The 15027-nt window shown below is 50.0% G+C and overlaps 1 protein-coding gene across 3 annotated transcripts in view; it reads right to left on the bottom strand.

Annotated features, from left to right (window-relative positions):
• Positions 1-2941: 2941 nt before the first annotated feature.
• TMEM117 (transmembrane protein 117) overlaps positions 2942-15027 on the bottom strand; it is a 269877-nt gene continuing 257791 nt past the window's right edge. For all 3 annotated transcript variants that reach the window (XM_058656042.1, XM_058656044.1, XM_058656043.1), the window contains exons 7-8: positions 11962-12091; positions 2942-3933 (exon numbers count right to left, since the gene is read on the bottom strand). In XM_058656042.1, the coding sequence (XP_058512025.1) occupies positions 3287-3933; positions 11962-12091 (777 nt within the window). In that variant the 3' untranslated portion in view covers positions 2942-3286. The remainder of the gene's footprint in view (positions 3934-11961; positions 12092-15027) is intronic.

The raw sequence follows: 15027 nt of genomic DNA, 5'->3' as shown, positions 1-15027 counted from the left end.
ACAGTCTCTTCTGATGACCTTGGATGTGATAAAAGACAGCATGATATGCAGCTACCTTAGGGAACGAACAGACCAAGAAACTGTGACTACATAACCTGGACAGGGGGTGAGGCTTAGGACCTACGTGCAAATCACCAGGCAAAAATTCATTTAAACTGCTAATGAAGTGCTTTGTAAATGTAGGATGCTAAAGTTATGTCAGATTAGTAAAATTCTGCCCTGCAAGAAAGAAAGTACTGTAATCACTTAATCGCAGAAATATAATTGTTTACAGTCCATAAGTGCCACTGCAATTAACATACACAATGCTTAAGCTCTTAGAATCCCTTGCTAGTTACTTTTACAGAAAACATGTATTTATTTCAAAGGCAGAGGGAGGGAGGTTCAGCGAGAGAGAGATCAAGAATGAGAGCAAGCTTCATCCACTGGCTTACTCCACAAATATCCATAGCAGCCAGGGCCAGGCCAAAGCCAGGAGCCGGCATCTCCATTCAGGTCTGCCACCGGGAGGCAGGAACCCAAACACTCAGTCTGCTGCCTCCCAGGAGTATCAACACGAAGCTGGTTTGGAAATAGAGGCGGGATTTGATATTTCTTTCTCTCTCTCCCTCTCTCTCTCTCCACACACACACATCTACATCTATTTATCTATACACATAGGAAGAGAGAGAATCATCCATCCACCCAAGTACCTACAACAGCCAAGACTGGATCAGGCTGAAGCCGAGCGCTGGGAACTGCTTGTATGTATGTAGGAGGCAGGGACTCACACATGAGCCACCATCGGCTGCCACCTGGGTGCACTTACAGGAATCTGCAGAGGAAGGCAGCACCACTCAACGTCAGACACTTCTATATGGGACGTGGGTGTATCCCAATCGGTGGTTTAACTTGCAGTACCACAACACCCATCCCCGGATTTTATGTTTGTTTTTTCCTTTGGTTTTGTTCAATTTTCTAATACTTGAGAGAAATAAAATATTACTTGAGAGAAATAAAATATCAGAAAAGATAATAGCAAAAGGTAAGAGGGAGGAGATTCAGATAAAGGCCAATATCAGGAGTGGAGATGAAGAGAAGAAGCCTTATAATGTTCAAGTCTTCTTTGCCTGTCAAAATGTCAACTCTGGAAATTATCCCACTTGCATTTATTAAAACCATAAGTATATATTTTCCTATTAGTTGACAGTTTATCAACCCACCTCCAGAGACATTTAACGATGGTGTTCTTGCCTTATGACTTTTCTATCTCACTTGTGTTAAGCAGACAGCCCACTAAAACATTTTCCTTATAATATGCACATGCGGATTCTTGGACAACATTTTACTAAGGAATGCATACTGGTAATAAAGACATTTTCTCTTTTTAATTTTACCTTACGAAGATTACTTATCTGTTTGAAATACACAGTTGCAGAGACCTGGAGTGGGGAAGCAGATCTTGCATCCAAGGGCTCATTACTCAAATGACTATAAGAGCCAGAGCTGGGCTGGATGGAAACCAAAGGCTTAGAACTCCAAGTGGATCTCCAGTGTAGGTGGCAGAGGCCCAGTCAGGCAGGCCATCTTTTGCTGCCCTCCTGGGTGCATTAGCAGAGAACTGCATTGAAAGTGGAGTAGCTAGGGCTTGAACCAGAACTCAGAGGGGATGCCAGAATCACAGGCCAAGGCTTAAATTGCTTTACTACAATTCTAATTTCTAAATTTACCTCCTTTTGGCTCACTTGAGATAGTGACTTTTAGAATCAATAAAAATGTATGGTCCCAGCAGCACTGTCTGCTTGTCCCATAGGTCCTAGGCTGTGGAAATCTGAATGTGTCTGTGAGATGGCCAGCACACCACCAAGGAGATCTTTGACTGTATTTTTAGTATCAGAGACGTTTATGATTCTAGGTAACACCACACACGACTCTTAAAGGCAAAAGAAGCAGCAGGTGCACAGTTCCAACTGCTTAGTAAGCAACAGAAGAAAGCTGTATATTAGAGCGGGTCTCCAACGGCAGGTAAAGGCACGGTTTGGTCATGCATGCTCAGTTCGGCACGTTGCAAGCTTGGGAACAGATTGATCAAAGGAAGAGAGACTTAAAAAATCATAAAGACAAAACTCAGCTTTGTCAGCATCTGACAAGAAAATAATTTTGTCTTAATCCTGATCTCCACTCTCCTCCTCAAGAAGCCAGATGCGATGTGATTCAGTGGCGTTCCACGTTTGAACTCACCAGGCACAAGCTTTAGGAAATGTTCTCTGATGGACGCTTTAGCTAAGGCACCACTGACCTGTCCCCAAAAACCGACATCACATAACTATGGTGTGTAAGTCTCATTTATTAATGTGTGATGTCCATTCTTTAAAAAAACAAAAACACGCACGCACAGAACAAGACACTAGAACAGATGCCGTCATGCACTGTTTTCCCCACTCCACAAGCCTCCCATCCTCAGAGCAGCTCGCTGGCTCAGCGCTGGCCTGCATCTCCAACCCCAATTGTCCAGGGACCCCAAGCTTTGGAGACGGTGGACTTGATGGCAACCACAGCCCTTGCTCGTCCAGTGCTCAGTGTGAACGCCAACACACTTGAGAGTTCACCCAGCTGCACCTCTTAACCTTTATTCCCGAAGGTGAAGGGCAGGAGTTTTAATGAAGCAGCAATTCATCTTTAATTAGGAAAACATAATTAGGTATTATTGCCTAATTATAGTTACTGGCTGGAGAAAGTCACATTTCACGAGCAGTGACCCATGTTGGACGACAGTCCTCCTACAAGTGAGGCTTCTCCCAGTTGGAAATTAACAGGCAAACACCCCCTAGCCCGGCTTTCCTGCACCCCAGCTGTCCAGTCAGGAACGCACAGCCTTCCAGAGTTGGCTCAGCTCAGACACCAAGGGAGGATCAAGACAAGTATGCACACAACTGCCCTGTAAAGCAGGCGAGAGCTGTTCCACACTCATTTCTGCTACAGTGAGAGACACTTCAATGTCTCAAGGCACCACTATGGTTAAACATCAGACACATGTGGAGGCTTGGGTCTTCTACCGCGTTGTGACGTCAGAAAGCAGCTTGTGCAGAGGGAAAGCAGCCTTTAGGGGAGTGTCGGATGTACTGGAGGCACGTGAATCATAATACAAATACAAAACAAGGGATTCTAGAAAAAGCATGTTGAGCACCGTTGTGGCATCATCTGTGTTTCTAATGCTACGTAAACCTGACATTGACAAAAGGAAGGACTAACATTCTAAAGTTGCACTCAAGGCTGCTGCTGCTGTGCTGTCCCAGAGTGAGGGGCTCTAGTTCGTTGGGGAGCCTTTGGGGGTCACGGGCTCCTGGCCGGCCTCTGCCACGCTAGCTGCCTCCTTCAGGTGTGAGCTCAGGTTTTCCGATGTCAGGTGCGAAGACTTGTAGACGATCTCGTTGAAGTCGGGCCCGATGCACACCATGGGTGGGTCGTGCAGTGGGTCCTCCACCGACGCCTGGGTGTTCTCTCGAGTTAGCCCCATGTCTTTGCTGTGTTCTGACGGGGATTTCCTTCTCATGCGAGTGTAAGTTTTGTCTTGGTTCTCCATGCCCTGCTCATTTTTCAGAAACCGCCCAAAGAACCAGATGAAGAATCCAAACCACACAAAAGCAATCAAGCTGGGAACAAAAGCCAGACATTTGACATCGAGACTGGCGCCCGTGAACCTGCTGTGCAGGAACAGGTCTCCCTCCGCGTACGTCTTGTTGGTCTGAGGGTTGGTATGATTGGACCGCCACTCCCAGGAAAGCCTGGTTCTGTTCAAATCCTTTAGGCTTTCTGAATCTTTCACCGTGTAGATCTTCTGCCCTGGACCAATGTACTGCCCATATTCGTGAGGTTTATAGAATATTTGGTTCTTCCACATATTAAGATCCAAAATCAAGACGAGGAAGATAATCCCGTAGTTAAACCATTTACCTGCATTAAAGAAGAGAAACACTGCATTAACCAGTAACCCATCGAGTTTTGGCCAGTGAAATGCAGGCATGGGTATGTGATAGGACAAACTGCTGGTGCTTTGGGCCTGCTAACAACCAACCTTTGAGAGTACTGTGCTGGCAGTAAGCAGACTGGCAAAAGGAATTCATTACATGGATTCTGGGCTTTTGAAAAAGACAATGGCAGGTCCGGAGCCAGCTCATGGCACTTTCACTAGTAGCACTAACAGGAGGAACTCTCCTTGTTTTATGGGCACCCCAGGCACACTCAGGCTTGGTTCCATGCAGAACATTTCAATTAGCATTGAAAATAAAAGTTCTAATGAAATTCGTAGAAAAGTCCTACGTGTGACTGAACATCTCTTACAGTTCTATAATTATGTCTGGGCAAGAAATAAATCATTTTGCAATGTAAGCACAGCAGTATATCAATTGAATTCACAGTGCTGTTTGGAGGTGACCTGTTGATTAAACCATTAGTCGGTGTGGTTCAGATCAATAATCCTTGAGCATTCAATTCAGGTCTAAAAGTAACTGCACCAAATTTTCACTGAAGAGAACACCTTTGTCAGACATATAAATACCCAAAATGAATGACTGTTTTAAAAGACACAATCCGTGGAGCTTGTAGCTGTGATTCCTTTGTAGTATATACACTCTAATCCAAGTCAGACATTGCTTAGTGATAAACTATCAAGTGTAAAGGTACAAGTGCAATGCACAGGGAAAAACTGTCAAGGCATGCCAGATTCCCCAACAGTATGTCATAATTTGCTGTAAGTTTTACAATATCAAGTCTATCCTGATAAAAGAGCAGACTGTAACACATGAGGTGGTCTATGCCACAGATTGTAGAATACTTTTTAGTTTTATGCATTAGCCCAAGAATATTTTCTTTAGTACTTGACATTAAAAGTGCAGAACATTACCAAGATATTACTTTGTATGATCATTTATTTAAAAATATACTCTAACGGACCACAAAATTGCATAAACTGTTCAGACATCGTGATTTTAGGAAGGCATCTCATCTTCATGGTTAGTATTTACTTTCAAGTTCCTATTAAGAAACCAAGGTATTGATCCTGACACCAAAATCTACAAGCTGTGTAACTTGGATGCAATGGCTTAAGTCCTTCCAGCTCAGCTTGTTTATGTTCCATAAAGAGAAGTACTCATTAGACTTGCAGCATTGTGGGAGACTTTCAGGGCCAAGCACATCTCTGCCATGAGAGAATCAGGAACTGCTCCTGCGATCAAGGCAGCTCGCCGGCTGCAGTGGCTGCTCCTTTCACATCAGCAGGTGCATCACAGTTGGAACTTCACATGTCAACATGATACAAATGCGTCACTCCATCTGGAAACAACGCTCTGTGTGTCTCTCCAGCTCAGCTTCACGGGAACAGCAGCTAACAGAATGGATGAGCAGTGGCCGGTCAGCAGGCATTAGTACGACCTCAGTACAGAGAACAGGGCTCCGACAGGCAGCAGCGGCCTCTGGGTCCCTGTTTGCTGGGAAGCAGGACAGAGAGCCTCCATAAACTGCCAGAGACGGCCAGGCCTGAACCAGCACAGAGGCAGAGAGCTAGAGGCCCACCGAGGGACACCGTCCTCAGCAGAAGCCTCGGAGAAAACTGCAGTTCACAGGGTGCTGGAAGGCAAAGCAAGACGGAACGCAACTCGGGAACGCTCAGCTTGTGCTTCATTGACACTGCAGGTGCAAGGGCTTGCAGAAAACCATGACAGCGCTGGGAGGAGCGCGAGCGAGGCAGGGCACAGAACAGCACTGGGAGAGTGGCAGGAGCTGGGCAGGGAGGCTCATCTATGCCAGGGAGCTGCAGATGTGCAGTTTCCCTCTCAGAATGAGGCCTGGGCTCTTCTCCAGCCAAGGAACCAGGCCAAGGGACAGCGGCAGGCCCTGGAACTCTCCAGGGTGACTGAATATCACCTTCCTGGAGAAGCAGGATTGGGGGTGTCTTATCCTAAACTCACACATCATAGGACTGTTCCGCAGGGTCACGCGCATGCAGAGGGGCAAGAGAGCAGGAATCAGACGCGTGACAGAGTCAGGAAGGAGGGTGACAGTGCCTGGGCCAGCCCGACAACCACGATTCCCTGACAGTGAGTAAAGGAGTGGCCAAGGGTGCAGGTGCCTCCTTCTGTGGGAACCAGCTGTCCTACACCAGCACATCTCCACTGCAAGGACAGGGTATGTGGACACTGCTGACCCAAGGCCTGAGACAGAGCTGCTGGCCGCTGCACAGAAGCCGCACAGCTTAAGTCGCAGGACTGACCCTCTTCAGCCCACAGCAAAGATTGTTTGCAAATGAAAGAAATGGAACCAGAAGCTTCCCAACTCCGCGCTCCTGCCTTCCTCCCATGGCTCCTTCCCCTCACCAGCAGGGCAAAGAATCCTGTTTTCTAATTCCATGAAATGAAGACTAATGCCAGTGTAAGTACATGCACGGGTTCCGTGTGTGTGAGGACAAAATGAGAGCTCCATCTGAAGTGCTTTAAAATTCGTTACATTTGCCAAAAATCAGGGTGCTATTATTTCGGCAATTTCTCTCTGCCTCTTTCGTCGCGATCACACAGGATCTGGGTGAGAAGGTGGGCAGCGAGTAGGGCACGAGGAAAGGCTGGCGACAAGCACGTGTCCTGAGAACACGCACACTCCTCTGCTGGCTACGACAGAGCTTAGTACTGCCCAGGAACTTCTACAGGCAGCACACAGGTGGCCAGAGACAAGTGGGGACCTGGGTACAGCTCCATGGAAACAGCCCTACAGTTAGCTGCAGCAGGTATTAAACCCTGCCAGCCAGGGGCACGGGGTCTGCAGCTTGCCTTGGCACTAACCCTGAGCAATGGTCTTTTATGTCTACATTCCCTTTCTGGAGATAGTGTACTAGTGCCCTGCCTTGTGGGAGATGGGCACTGGGGGCAGTAGGGAGGGAGGCAGGACCCTGCTCATCTCCACCATCATGGGAGCCCACGCCTCGTGTTGCTCGTGGCTAGGCGATGCAGGTTCAGTCTGTCTCTCCTTTCGCGCAGAGCAAGGCTGCCTCTGTCACGGGCCTCCCATCTTCCCACACAGAGTCGCACTAGCTTGTCTGGCTCCTTCCACCTAAAGTGAGTCCTTTGGCCCTGAAAGGTGCAGGCAGGTCAGAAAACAAAGGCCACAGGGAAGCTCGGCCCCTTGTTCCTGGCCATGAAGACAGAGAAAACTCCGGGAGCTTCTCCCGTGAAGTCTGAGGAGTGAGACTGCTTATTCTGCTGAAATCTTGGCCACACGTTCCAGGGAGTGGCACAGCAATTTCCCAATCACTTCCTAACAGGCTGAGAGACCACCAACGGGGAGCATCTTCCCCACAGGTTCCCACCCAGACAAGAAGGGGCCAGGAATGCTTAAAATCCTGAGATTCTTTTGAAAACCGTTGGTGTCTCTCCCTCCCTCCTTACAAGAGCCCCCACCTGCCGGTGCTCTCCTGGGAGGTACTTGCCCCTTCGCTATTCTTTCTGTGTTCATCTGGTCACTTTGCAAATAAAATTTCTCTGCAACCCATTCCCTGCTTTTTATTTCTGCACTAAGCTGAGGAAGGAGCCCACAGAGCTTCGCTGGTAACAACAAGGCTGGCGGGGTGTGCACTATTGCAACCTTCATTTTCATGATGGGTCAGGCAACCTCTGCACTAAAGTGGAGCGTGTGTAAGAACTCAACAACCTGCTGGCTCACCACAGCGCTGAGAGCCACAGGTGTCCCGTGAGGTGGGGCTGACACAAGGAGGACACAGGAAGCATGGCCTGGGCCCCCACATTTACCACTGCAGCGCTTCTGCGAGTGGAGCCCTCATGTGGTTTCCCTTAATCTCCATGCCGGAACATCTCACCGACTCTCTAATGAGAAATCACTGTGTGGTATTGGTGGGATGAATTTTTCCTTACACTTTGCGCTTTTAATGAGCATTATTGATGGCCAAAAAACGATAACATGACGGAGATTTCTAGCTTGTTTCTTTGTGGGAGTTTATGGAATCCTGGGATGGTTAATTTTAAAAGGATTATTCATTAAATGTCACCATCCACTAATAAAGCCAATGGTAATGATTTGAGCAAAGGTATTATTTTTTTCCACTAGGGAAGACTCTAAGGGCTGGCATTTCCATGCTGTAAGAAACCTCTCCTGCATCAAATGAGCAATTTCAATCGTTCAAAGTCTTTTGTTCGGCAAGCTGGCCCTGAACACGGGGACTGAGCCATGCTGGGGGATGCCTCCACACCTGAATGACACACCCTGGCCCGACTGGCAGTGCAGGTGCACCAGGGGGTCCCCTGGCATCCATCGGTTTGCTGTCCTGGTATCTCACAGGGTTAGCTTCTCTCTAGGTCTCCTCAGGCGGTCTAGGGGTGCCCAGAGGCTATGCTACATGCTTGGGCCCCGGGATGCCACTCTGTGACCTGGAGAGATTGACCTCAGACGAGGAGACGTCCTGGCAACAGGACTGCAGCAGGGGACCACTGGCCTGTAACCTGTGCTCTTAAAGATTTCTTTCACCTGATGTTTTGTTTTCTTGCGTTTCTATCAGCAGGTAATCGTAACATAGGAAGTTTAAGAGGTAGCCAATCTGAACCTGCATCAGTGACTTACAGAGTTGGGGAAAGGTGGGGAGGCGTCTAGAGAGAGGCTGGACAAACATGCTTGGGAAGGGCTCCAGCGTCCACAGCACAGCAGGAACCATAGCCATGATACCATGTGGCCTACCTATGCTGGGACGCTGCTAGCCACGGGAACCATGTTACACTGATTTCTGGGTTGCCCAGATTCTAGCTTAGCTCCCAACACACTGCGACTCAGAAAACATTTGTGAACAAAGACACAGATTGTGACAAAATACAGAATGGGGCCTGGCATTTCAGACCATGCATGTGTGCCACAGTCACCTGGTACCCAGAAGGGTACTCATGTCTCAAAGATCAGGACTCACAGTGCATCCAAATCTTCCTTGCCTGTGTGCAGCAGGTGAGCCTTGCTGTAAAATGCTGATTGTTTCTCACAGAACTGAGGGTGTGGTGACCCCACTGGGTTAACCCACTATTTATGGTGGAGCTTGCCAGCTCACCAGCTCCACCTTCTCTGTGGCATCTTGAATTTGATCTTCAGAGGCCTGCAGCTCCTCCCGTCAGGTCTGAGCTGTCCACTGGGCACATGTGCCAGTGGAAAGACGCTCAGGCCTCCGCCATAGCCTCCCACTCACATCGGTGTAGCCTGGACTCTTGTCCTCTCCTGGACAGCACTCCCGCTGTCCTGTTCCCAGTCCTCTGACCCTGAGCCAGACCTGCTGGGCAGGAATCACCTGGGAGGAGGGGCTCTTGTTTCTCCAGGGATTTGGCCAAACACTCTGCCAGAGTCTTAATTCTTCTCCCACCTTTTGGCCAAACTCATTCACATGCAGTCTCCACCACAAAAATTCAGCTATTCTTTCTTACTGAAAAACTTACTAAAATATCTATTTATTTGAAAGGCTGAAGAGTTCTTCTATCCACGGGTTCACTTCCCAAATGCCTACAAAGGCCAGGGCTGGGACTGCCAGCAGCCAGGAGCTAGGAACTCCACCCAGGCCTCCCACATGGACAGCAGGGAATCCACCGTTTGAGTTCGCTGCCTTCCAGGGTGCATATCAGCAGGAAGCTGAAGTCAGGAGCCAGGGTTGAGAACTGAACCTGGGCAAAGTGGGGTGCAGGTGTCTTAGCCAGGGCCCAATTACCTGCTCCCAGCCTTCCAAGTTTTAGAATGTGCTCTGAGAGCAAATGCAAGTCCAGTGTCTGCACCTCTCTACACACACCTGACACTCAGGCCAGGGCAGCTTCAGGCTGCCCCGCCCCAGGGCTCACTTCCAAGGCCCTGAATGGAATGTTTAGATGCAATGTTGTCCTCATTTTCTGAACATTCCAAGCTGTGTAAACTCGGAGCATCAGACACAGAATCTGCCTTGCCCATTTAATCACGATGTGCGTGAGCATACCAAAACCACACAAAACAGCCCCACATGAAGTACTTGTAACTGCTCAATCTTCCCCTACTAATACTGTCCTCTAGTCCTCTTCTTAAACCATGGTTTTCTGCTGTTAAACGATACATTGTTTGACAGATGTTCTGGGACTCGGTCATAGACAACATTAGTGCGATGACGCCCGGGGACAGAGCGGGTAGCAGGAACAGATGGCCCAGGCGAGGGCCCCTGGGGGAACGCGAGCCACCATGTGTATGATAGCTGTGCTAGTGTCTGGGAGGGCTGCGTGCTGCACAGATTAAGTGGGGACTCTGAAGCTCCATGATGTGACCAGAACTCAAATGGGTTGATTTCCTGGGTAATGTGCTAGCTAGGCCTCATTCACAACGAGGAGGGAGAGACAGGCTGTGGTTTCCCTGTTCATGAGCTCATTCTCTGAGGGCAGCGACGGTGCGTGCTAACAGCACCACAGCCTCCTTGCTGGCAGCAGAGGTTTTCTGCAGGATTCAGATGCTCACGTTGTCTGAGTTTGCGCTGTTTCCCGTCAGCAACACAGACGGCCCGTGCAGCCACAAATCTCGACCACAGCCTCTAGGCCAGCAGGAGTGTCTAGGCTACTGTCCCCAAAGCATGGCCCCATCAGCATGTGCACTGCCACCGGGTCGGGCACGAATGCCATCCTTCATCTGTGATCACTCAGATTCTTACCATCAGAGAACAAGGCATGAGAAAGTCCATCTTAGATGGAAATGCAGATGCTGTTTAAGGACACTGCCGCAGATCATACTGGAGCCATTTCAAAAGCAGAAACCACTGGAAAAGAAAGGATCTGGGGCTCCACGAGAGAATCCCTGAGACACACCTGGGCACCCCGGCGGGCTTGAGGCCATCAGTGGGAAATGACCTCAATCTCCAAGTGCAGGTGGGCTGTGGGGGCAGGGCACTGGGGTCCTGCTGCATCCCTCTCTGCGATAAACAAAGACAGGCTGAGCAGGGAATGCTGGAAATGCATACTGAGCAAGAGGCCAGGAGTGAAATGCATCCAGCAAGCACGGGAGGGAGAGCTTCCTCACACACAGCAGGCTTGTCCTCCCCCTCAGGAGGTGTCCAGACCACCAGACCTGGCTGGCCTTGGCCGCAGCTGCCCACTGGGGACAGCACATCTCTGTTCTTGCTGGCTGTACCTGAGCCTGTCACCAGCTACCACCAACAGAATGTGAGTACGGGAGACAAGGTTCTTCCCCAGGCTAGGCAGCAAGAGCCAGGGGACAGGGGAGGCCCCATGGTGCAGCAGGTGAAAATGTCACTGTCCCATGGGAGCACCTCCGCTTTCCATGAAACTCCCTGTCAGTTCACCTGGGAAGAGCAGAACAAGTACTGGAGTCCCTATCATTCAGCAAAGGAGACTGAGCCTGGCCCAGGCCTCACAGGGGGCAGCAGTGCAGTGAGCAGACCAGCAAAGGAAGCCTGGCCTGGCCCAGGCCTCACAGGGGGCAGCAGCACAGAGAACAGACCAGCAATGGAGACTGAGCCTGGGCCAGGCCTCACAGGGGGCAGCAGCACAGGGAACAGACCAGCAATGGAGACTGAGCCTGGCCCAGGCCTCACAGGGGGCAGCAGCACAGTGAACAGACCAGCAAAGGAAGCCTGGGCCAGGCCTCACAGGAGGCAGCAGCACAGAGAACAGACCAGCAAAGGAGACTCTCCCTCTCCAGCCCTCCCTCTCTGCCCATCACTCTTCCCTTTAAAGAGAAGGGAAACGTAAGAATTTCCTCCATTCTCTCCCTTCCTGTTTGTCCAGGTCTGAATGAGAACACTGTCAAGGCCATTGGCAGCCCATACCTCGGGGTGATGCCAGCATAGGACCAAAAGGCAGGGAGGCACCTGGCTCTGTCGGTGAGACGGGGAACTTGGGGGCATGCGGTGCTTTCCACAGCCTCCAGGGGCCCCCTCGCCCCCTTGGAGACTATGGCCCAGCTGTGCTCAGCCTTGCAATGTACCTGTGATATGGATGCGGTATTCCTCCTTGAAGATCTTCTGGAAGAAGGGAATCTTGAACTGCATGTGAGGTGTGTGCAACCCAGGAAGATTCACGTCCACGTCTCCCATGAAATGCGGGAACTCCCAGTCCTGCCACAGAAAGTCAACATGGAACACATTTGTGATTTGGTTCATTTCTGGACAGCGAGACGTGCCTGGCTTTGTACAAGCCTTTGCTCTGGAATCGACCCATTGCAGCCAGCTGTTGGACGTGTTTCCGCTGTGATGGTTATCTTACATAGGTGAGGCAAGCAGTAGGCCTCTGATGTGGTCATAAGAAACCAGTAAGCACAGAAGTGATTTGCATCCACACCTTCCTCTCTTTTCAAAGAAAGGAAGCTATCTGTATTCAATAAATATGGGGTAAATTTGTCAGATTTTGTTTTGCTACTTTTTAAGAACATGAACTCTGTAGCAACAGGTTCTATGTAAGAAGAAAGGGGAAAAGCTCTGACTGCTTAACCACGTCCTTCACTTCCCATCAGGAGCTGGTGGCAGGCTGTGGCAAACATCAGGAACATCCATGCCAGCTTCCTGCCCTGCTCTCTTGCACTCAGTGCCAACCCTGTGCCAGGCAGCAGAGAAACTCATGTGGCAGCATCAGAGAGCAGCAGAGAATTAATCCCAAAACCTCCACTGCTTGTTTCTTCACAGTCAGGAAAGAAGTTTCAAAAGGGAAATGTGCAGGCGAGACGTCTGTTCTCAGTTTCCAGGCACAAGAATTGGACAGCAGCTCGGAAGCAGCAGGTGCAGCAGCAGCACGCCACATGTGAAGCAATGTTCCAGATACATCCTGGACACTCACGCTCAGTTACTAAATGGTCACTACGCAATCACTGTCCTGGTTCAGCTAATATTTTCAAATATCTTAAATGAAAAATACTTAACAAAATATCAGAAAATCAAACTCAATACAAACAATGGAATTTATCCAAGACTTTGGCGTATGCGATCAAAAGAGCTGTGCAGATACACAGCGCCTGGAGATCTTACAAGTTTCCAGGCCCACCTTCTTTGCTGAGAACACTAGTTAAGGAGACACTTGGTAGGGAGAATGCTGGTTAGGGAGACTCGGGTTAAGAGGGAGCTCTTTGCAAACAACAGACATGTCATCTGGAAGTACAGAAACCCAACCAAGCACACCGAGTTCAGTGAGTCTGGAACACTGACAAAGAATATGAGCACAGAATGGACTGCTAATAATACCATGAACATTTGTTCTTCCTGCCCAGAGATCACCCTCTTCATTCTTTCTGTCTTTTGGTAGACTCTTTCCAAGAAAAGAGACACTGACTTTAGTCTTCTGTAAGGTTCCCTGGAGAGAAGTGTGGCAGGCAACAAAGAGCCTAACAGTCAGTCTCCCTCCATTCCTGGACTAATGACATGAAGTACCATCAGGACGCTGATTCTCCACCTTTGTTGCTGTAAATGGGAACGTGGGAGTCAACCCAGTTGGTCCTGGTGGTGACTGGACCAGCACAGTGAGAACTGGTGCTTAGGAGGGGCTATCTCCTCCTTTCTCCTCAACAGGCCAGCCTAGGCTACGGGGAGGGCTGTCTGCTTCAGAGACACAGCAGTGGCCCCTGAGGCAGAGGAAAGGCTTGGTACTTGTTGGATTCTCCTACAGAGTCACCCACTGGGGCCCTCCAGAAACAGGCACAGGGACTTCCAATGCTGCTGACAAGCATGCAGACAGCAACCAGATCTGGGAATGTCCTGCCATCACAGCCTGTGCCTAGCTGCCCACAGCGACCAGCACTGAGATGTCCAGCCATCACAGCCCGTGCCTAGCTGCCCACAGCGACCAGCACTGAGATGTCCAGCCATCATAGCCCGTGCCTAGCTGCCCACAGCGACCAGCACTGAGATGTCCAGCCTTCATAGCCCATGCCTAGCTGCCCACAGCGACCAGCACTGAGATGTCCAGCCATCATAGCCCATACCTAGCTACCTGCAAGCCTGGGATGTCACTGATATGAGCAGCAGCACGACTCGGCAGGTGCACATACACAAAGTACACATTCTGAGCATGTGACAAAAATGCAAGATACACTCAGCTGCTCAACCTGGGGCAGCCTGCCCAAACCTGCCACGGCATACTGGGCGACAATACACTCAGCTGCCCAACCTGGGGCGGCCTGGCCAAACCTGCCACGGCACACTGGGCTACAATACACTCAGCTGCCCAACCTGGGGCAGCTGGGCCAAACCTGCCACGGCACACTGGGCGACAATACACTCAGCTGCCCAACCTGGGGCAGCCTGGGCCAAACCTGCCACGGCACACTGGGCGACAATACACTCAGCTGCCCAACCTGGGGCAGCTGGGCCAAACCTGCCACGGCACACTGGGCGACAATACACTCAGCTGCCCAACCTGGGGCAGCCGGGCCAAACCTGCCACGGCACACTGGGCGACGTTCATCTGCATCGTTCTCAGCGAGTGTTAGCGGTGCTTAGCAACGCTCAGTGCTCTTACTGTTCTTGGAGGAGGTCGATCTCATTGGCGGCTCAGCGATGTGAGAATGATTTAGGCATGTAGCATTACGCTCCTGCAGTTCTCGACGCCTTGCGGTGCTATTCACAGTGAGAACAGGCTGCCAGCTCGGCACCTCACTTCTAGAGAGGAACTTGTTAATTTTCATTCATAAGGCCTTATTTCCCTCATAAAGCTAAACGAGCAGTACCTTGATACATATCTAATCTTAATCCTTAAGTACTTTGCCATACTTCTGCCTAGTGAAATAAAAATCATTTGATTGCTGCCATTTACGGGCATCATTGGTACAGACCTTTAGGACAAAGCTAACACTGTGGGCGAGATGGTCCTTCCTCCCCCGGCCCACACCTCAGGGTCAAGGAAAATGACTGGACGTGATTCCAAAGATCTCAGACTGGACACGCCCTCAGAGTCAAACTCCCCAAGACAAAGGAAGAGCCCTCATTTCTCTTTAGAAGTGAATGGTAATGGTATTGATAGCTTGCACTGGCAAGACAACAGCAAGAACGAACGGCTGGAGATGAGC

Source organism: Ochotona princeps, chromosome 27 (assembly GCF_030435755.1).
Source record: "Ochotona princeps isolate mOchPri1 chromosome 27, mOchPri1.hap1, whole genome shotgun sequence".
NCBI classification, from domain to species: domain Eukaryota; kingdom Metazoa; phylum Chordata; class Mammalia; order Lagomorpha; family Ochotonidae; genus Ochotona; species Ochotona princeps.
This window is presented reverse-complemented; position numbering and strand designations above follow the sequence as displayed.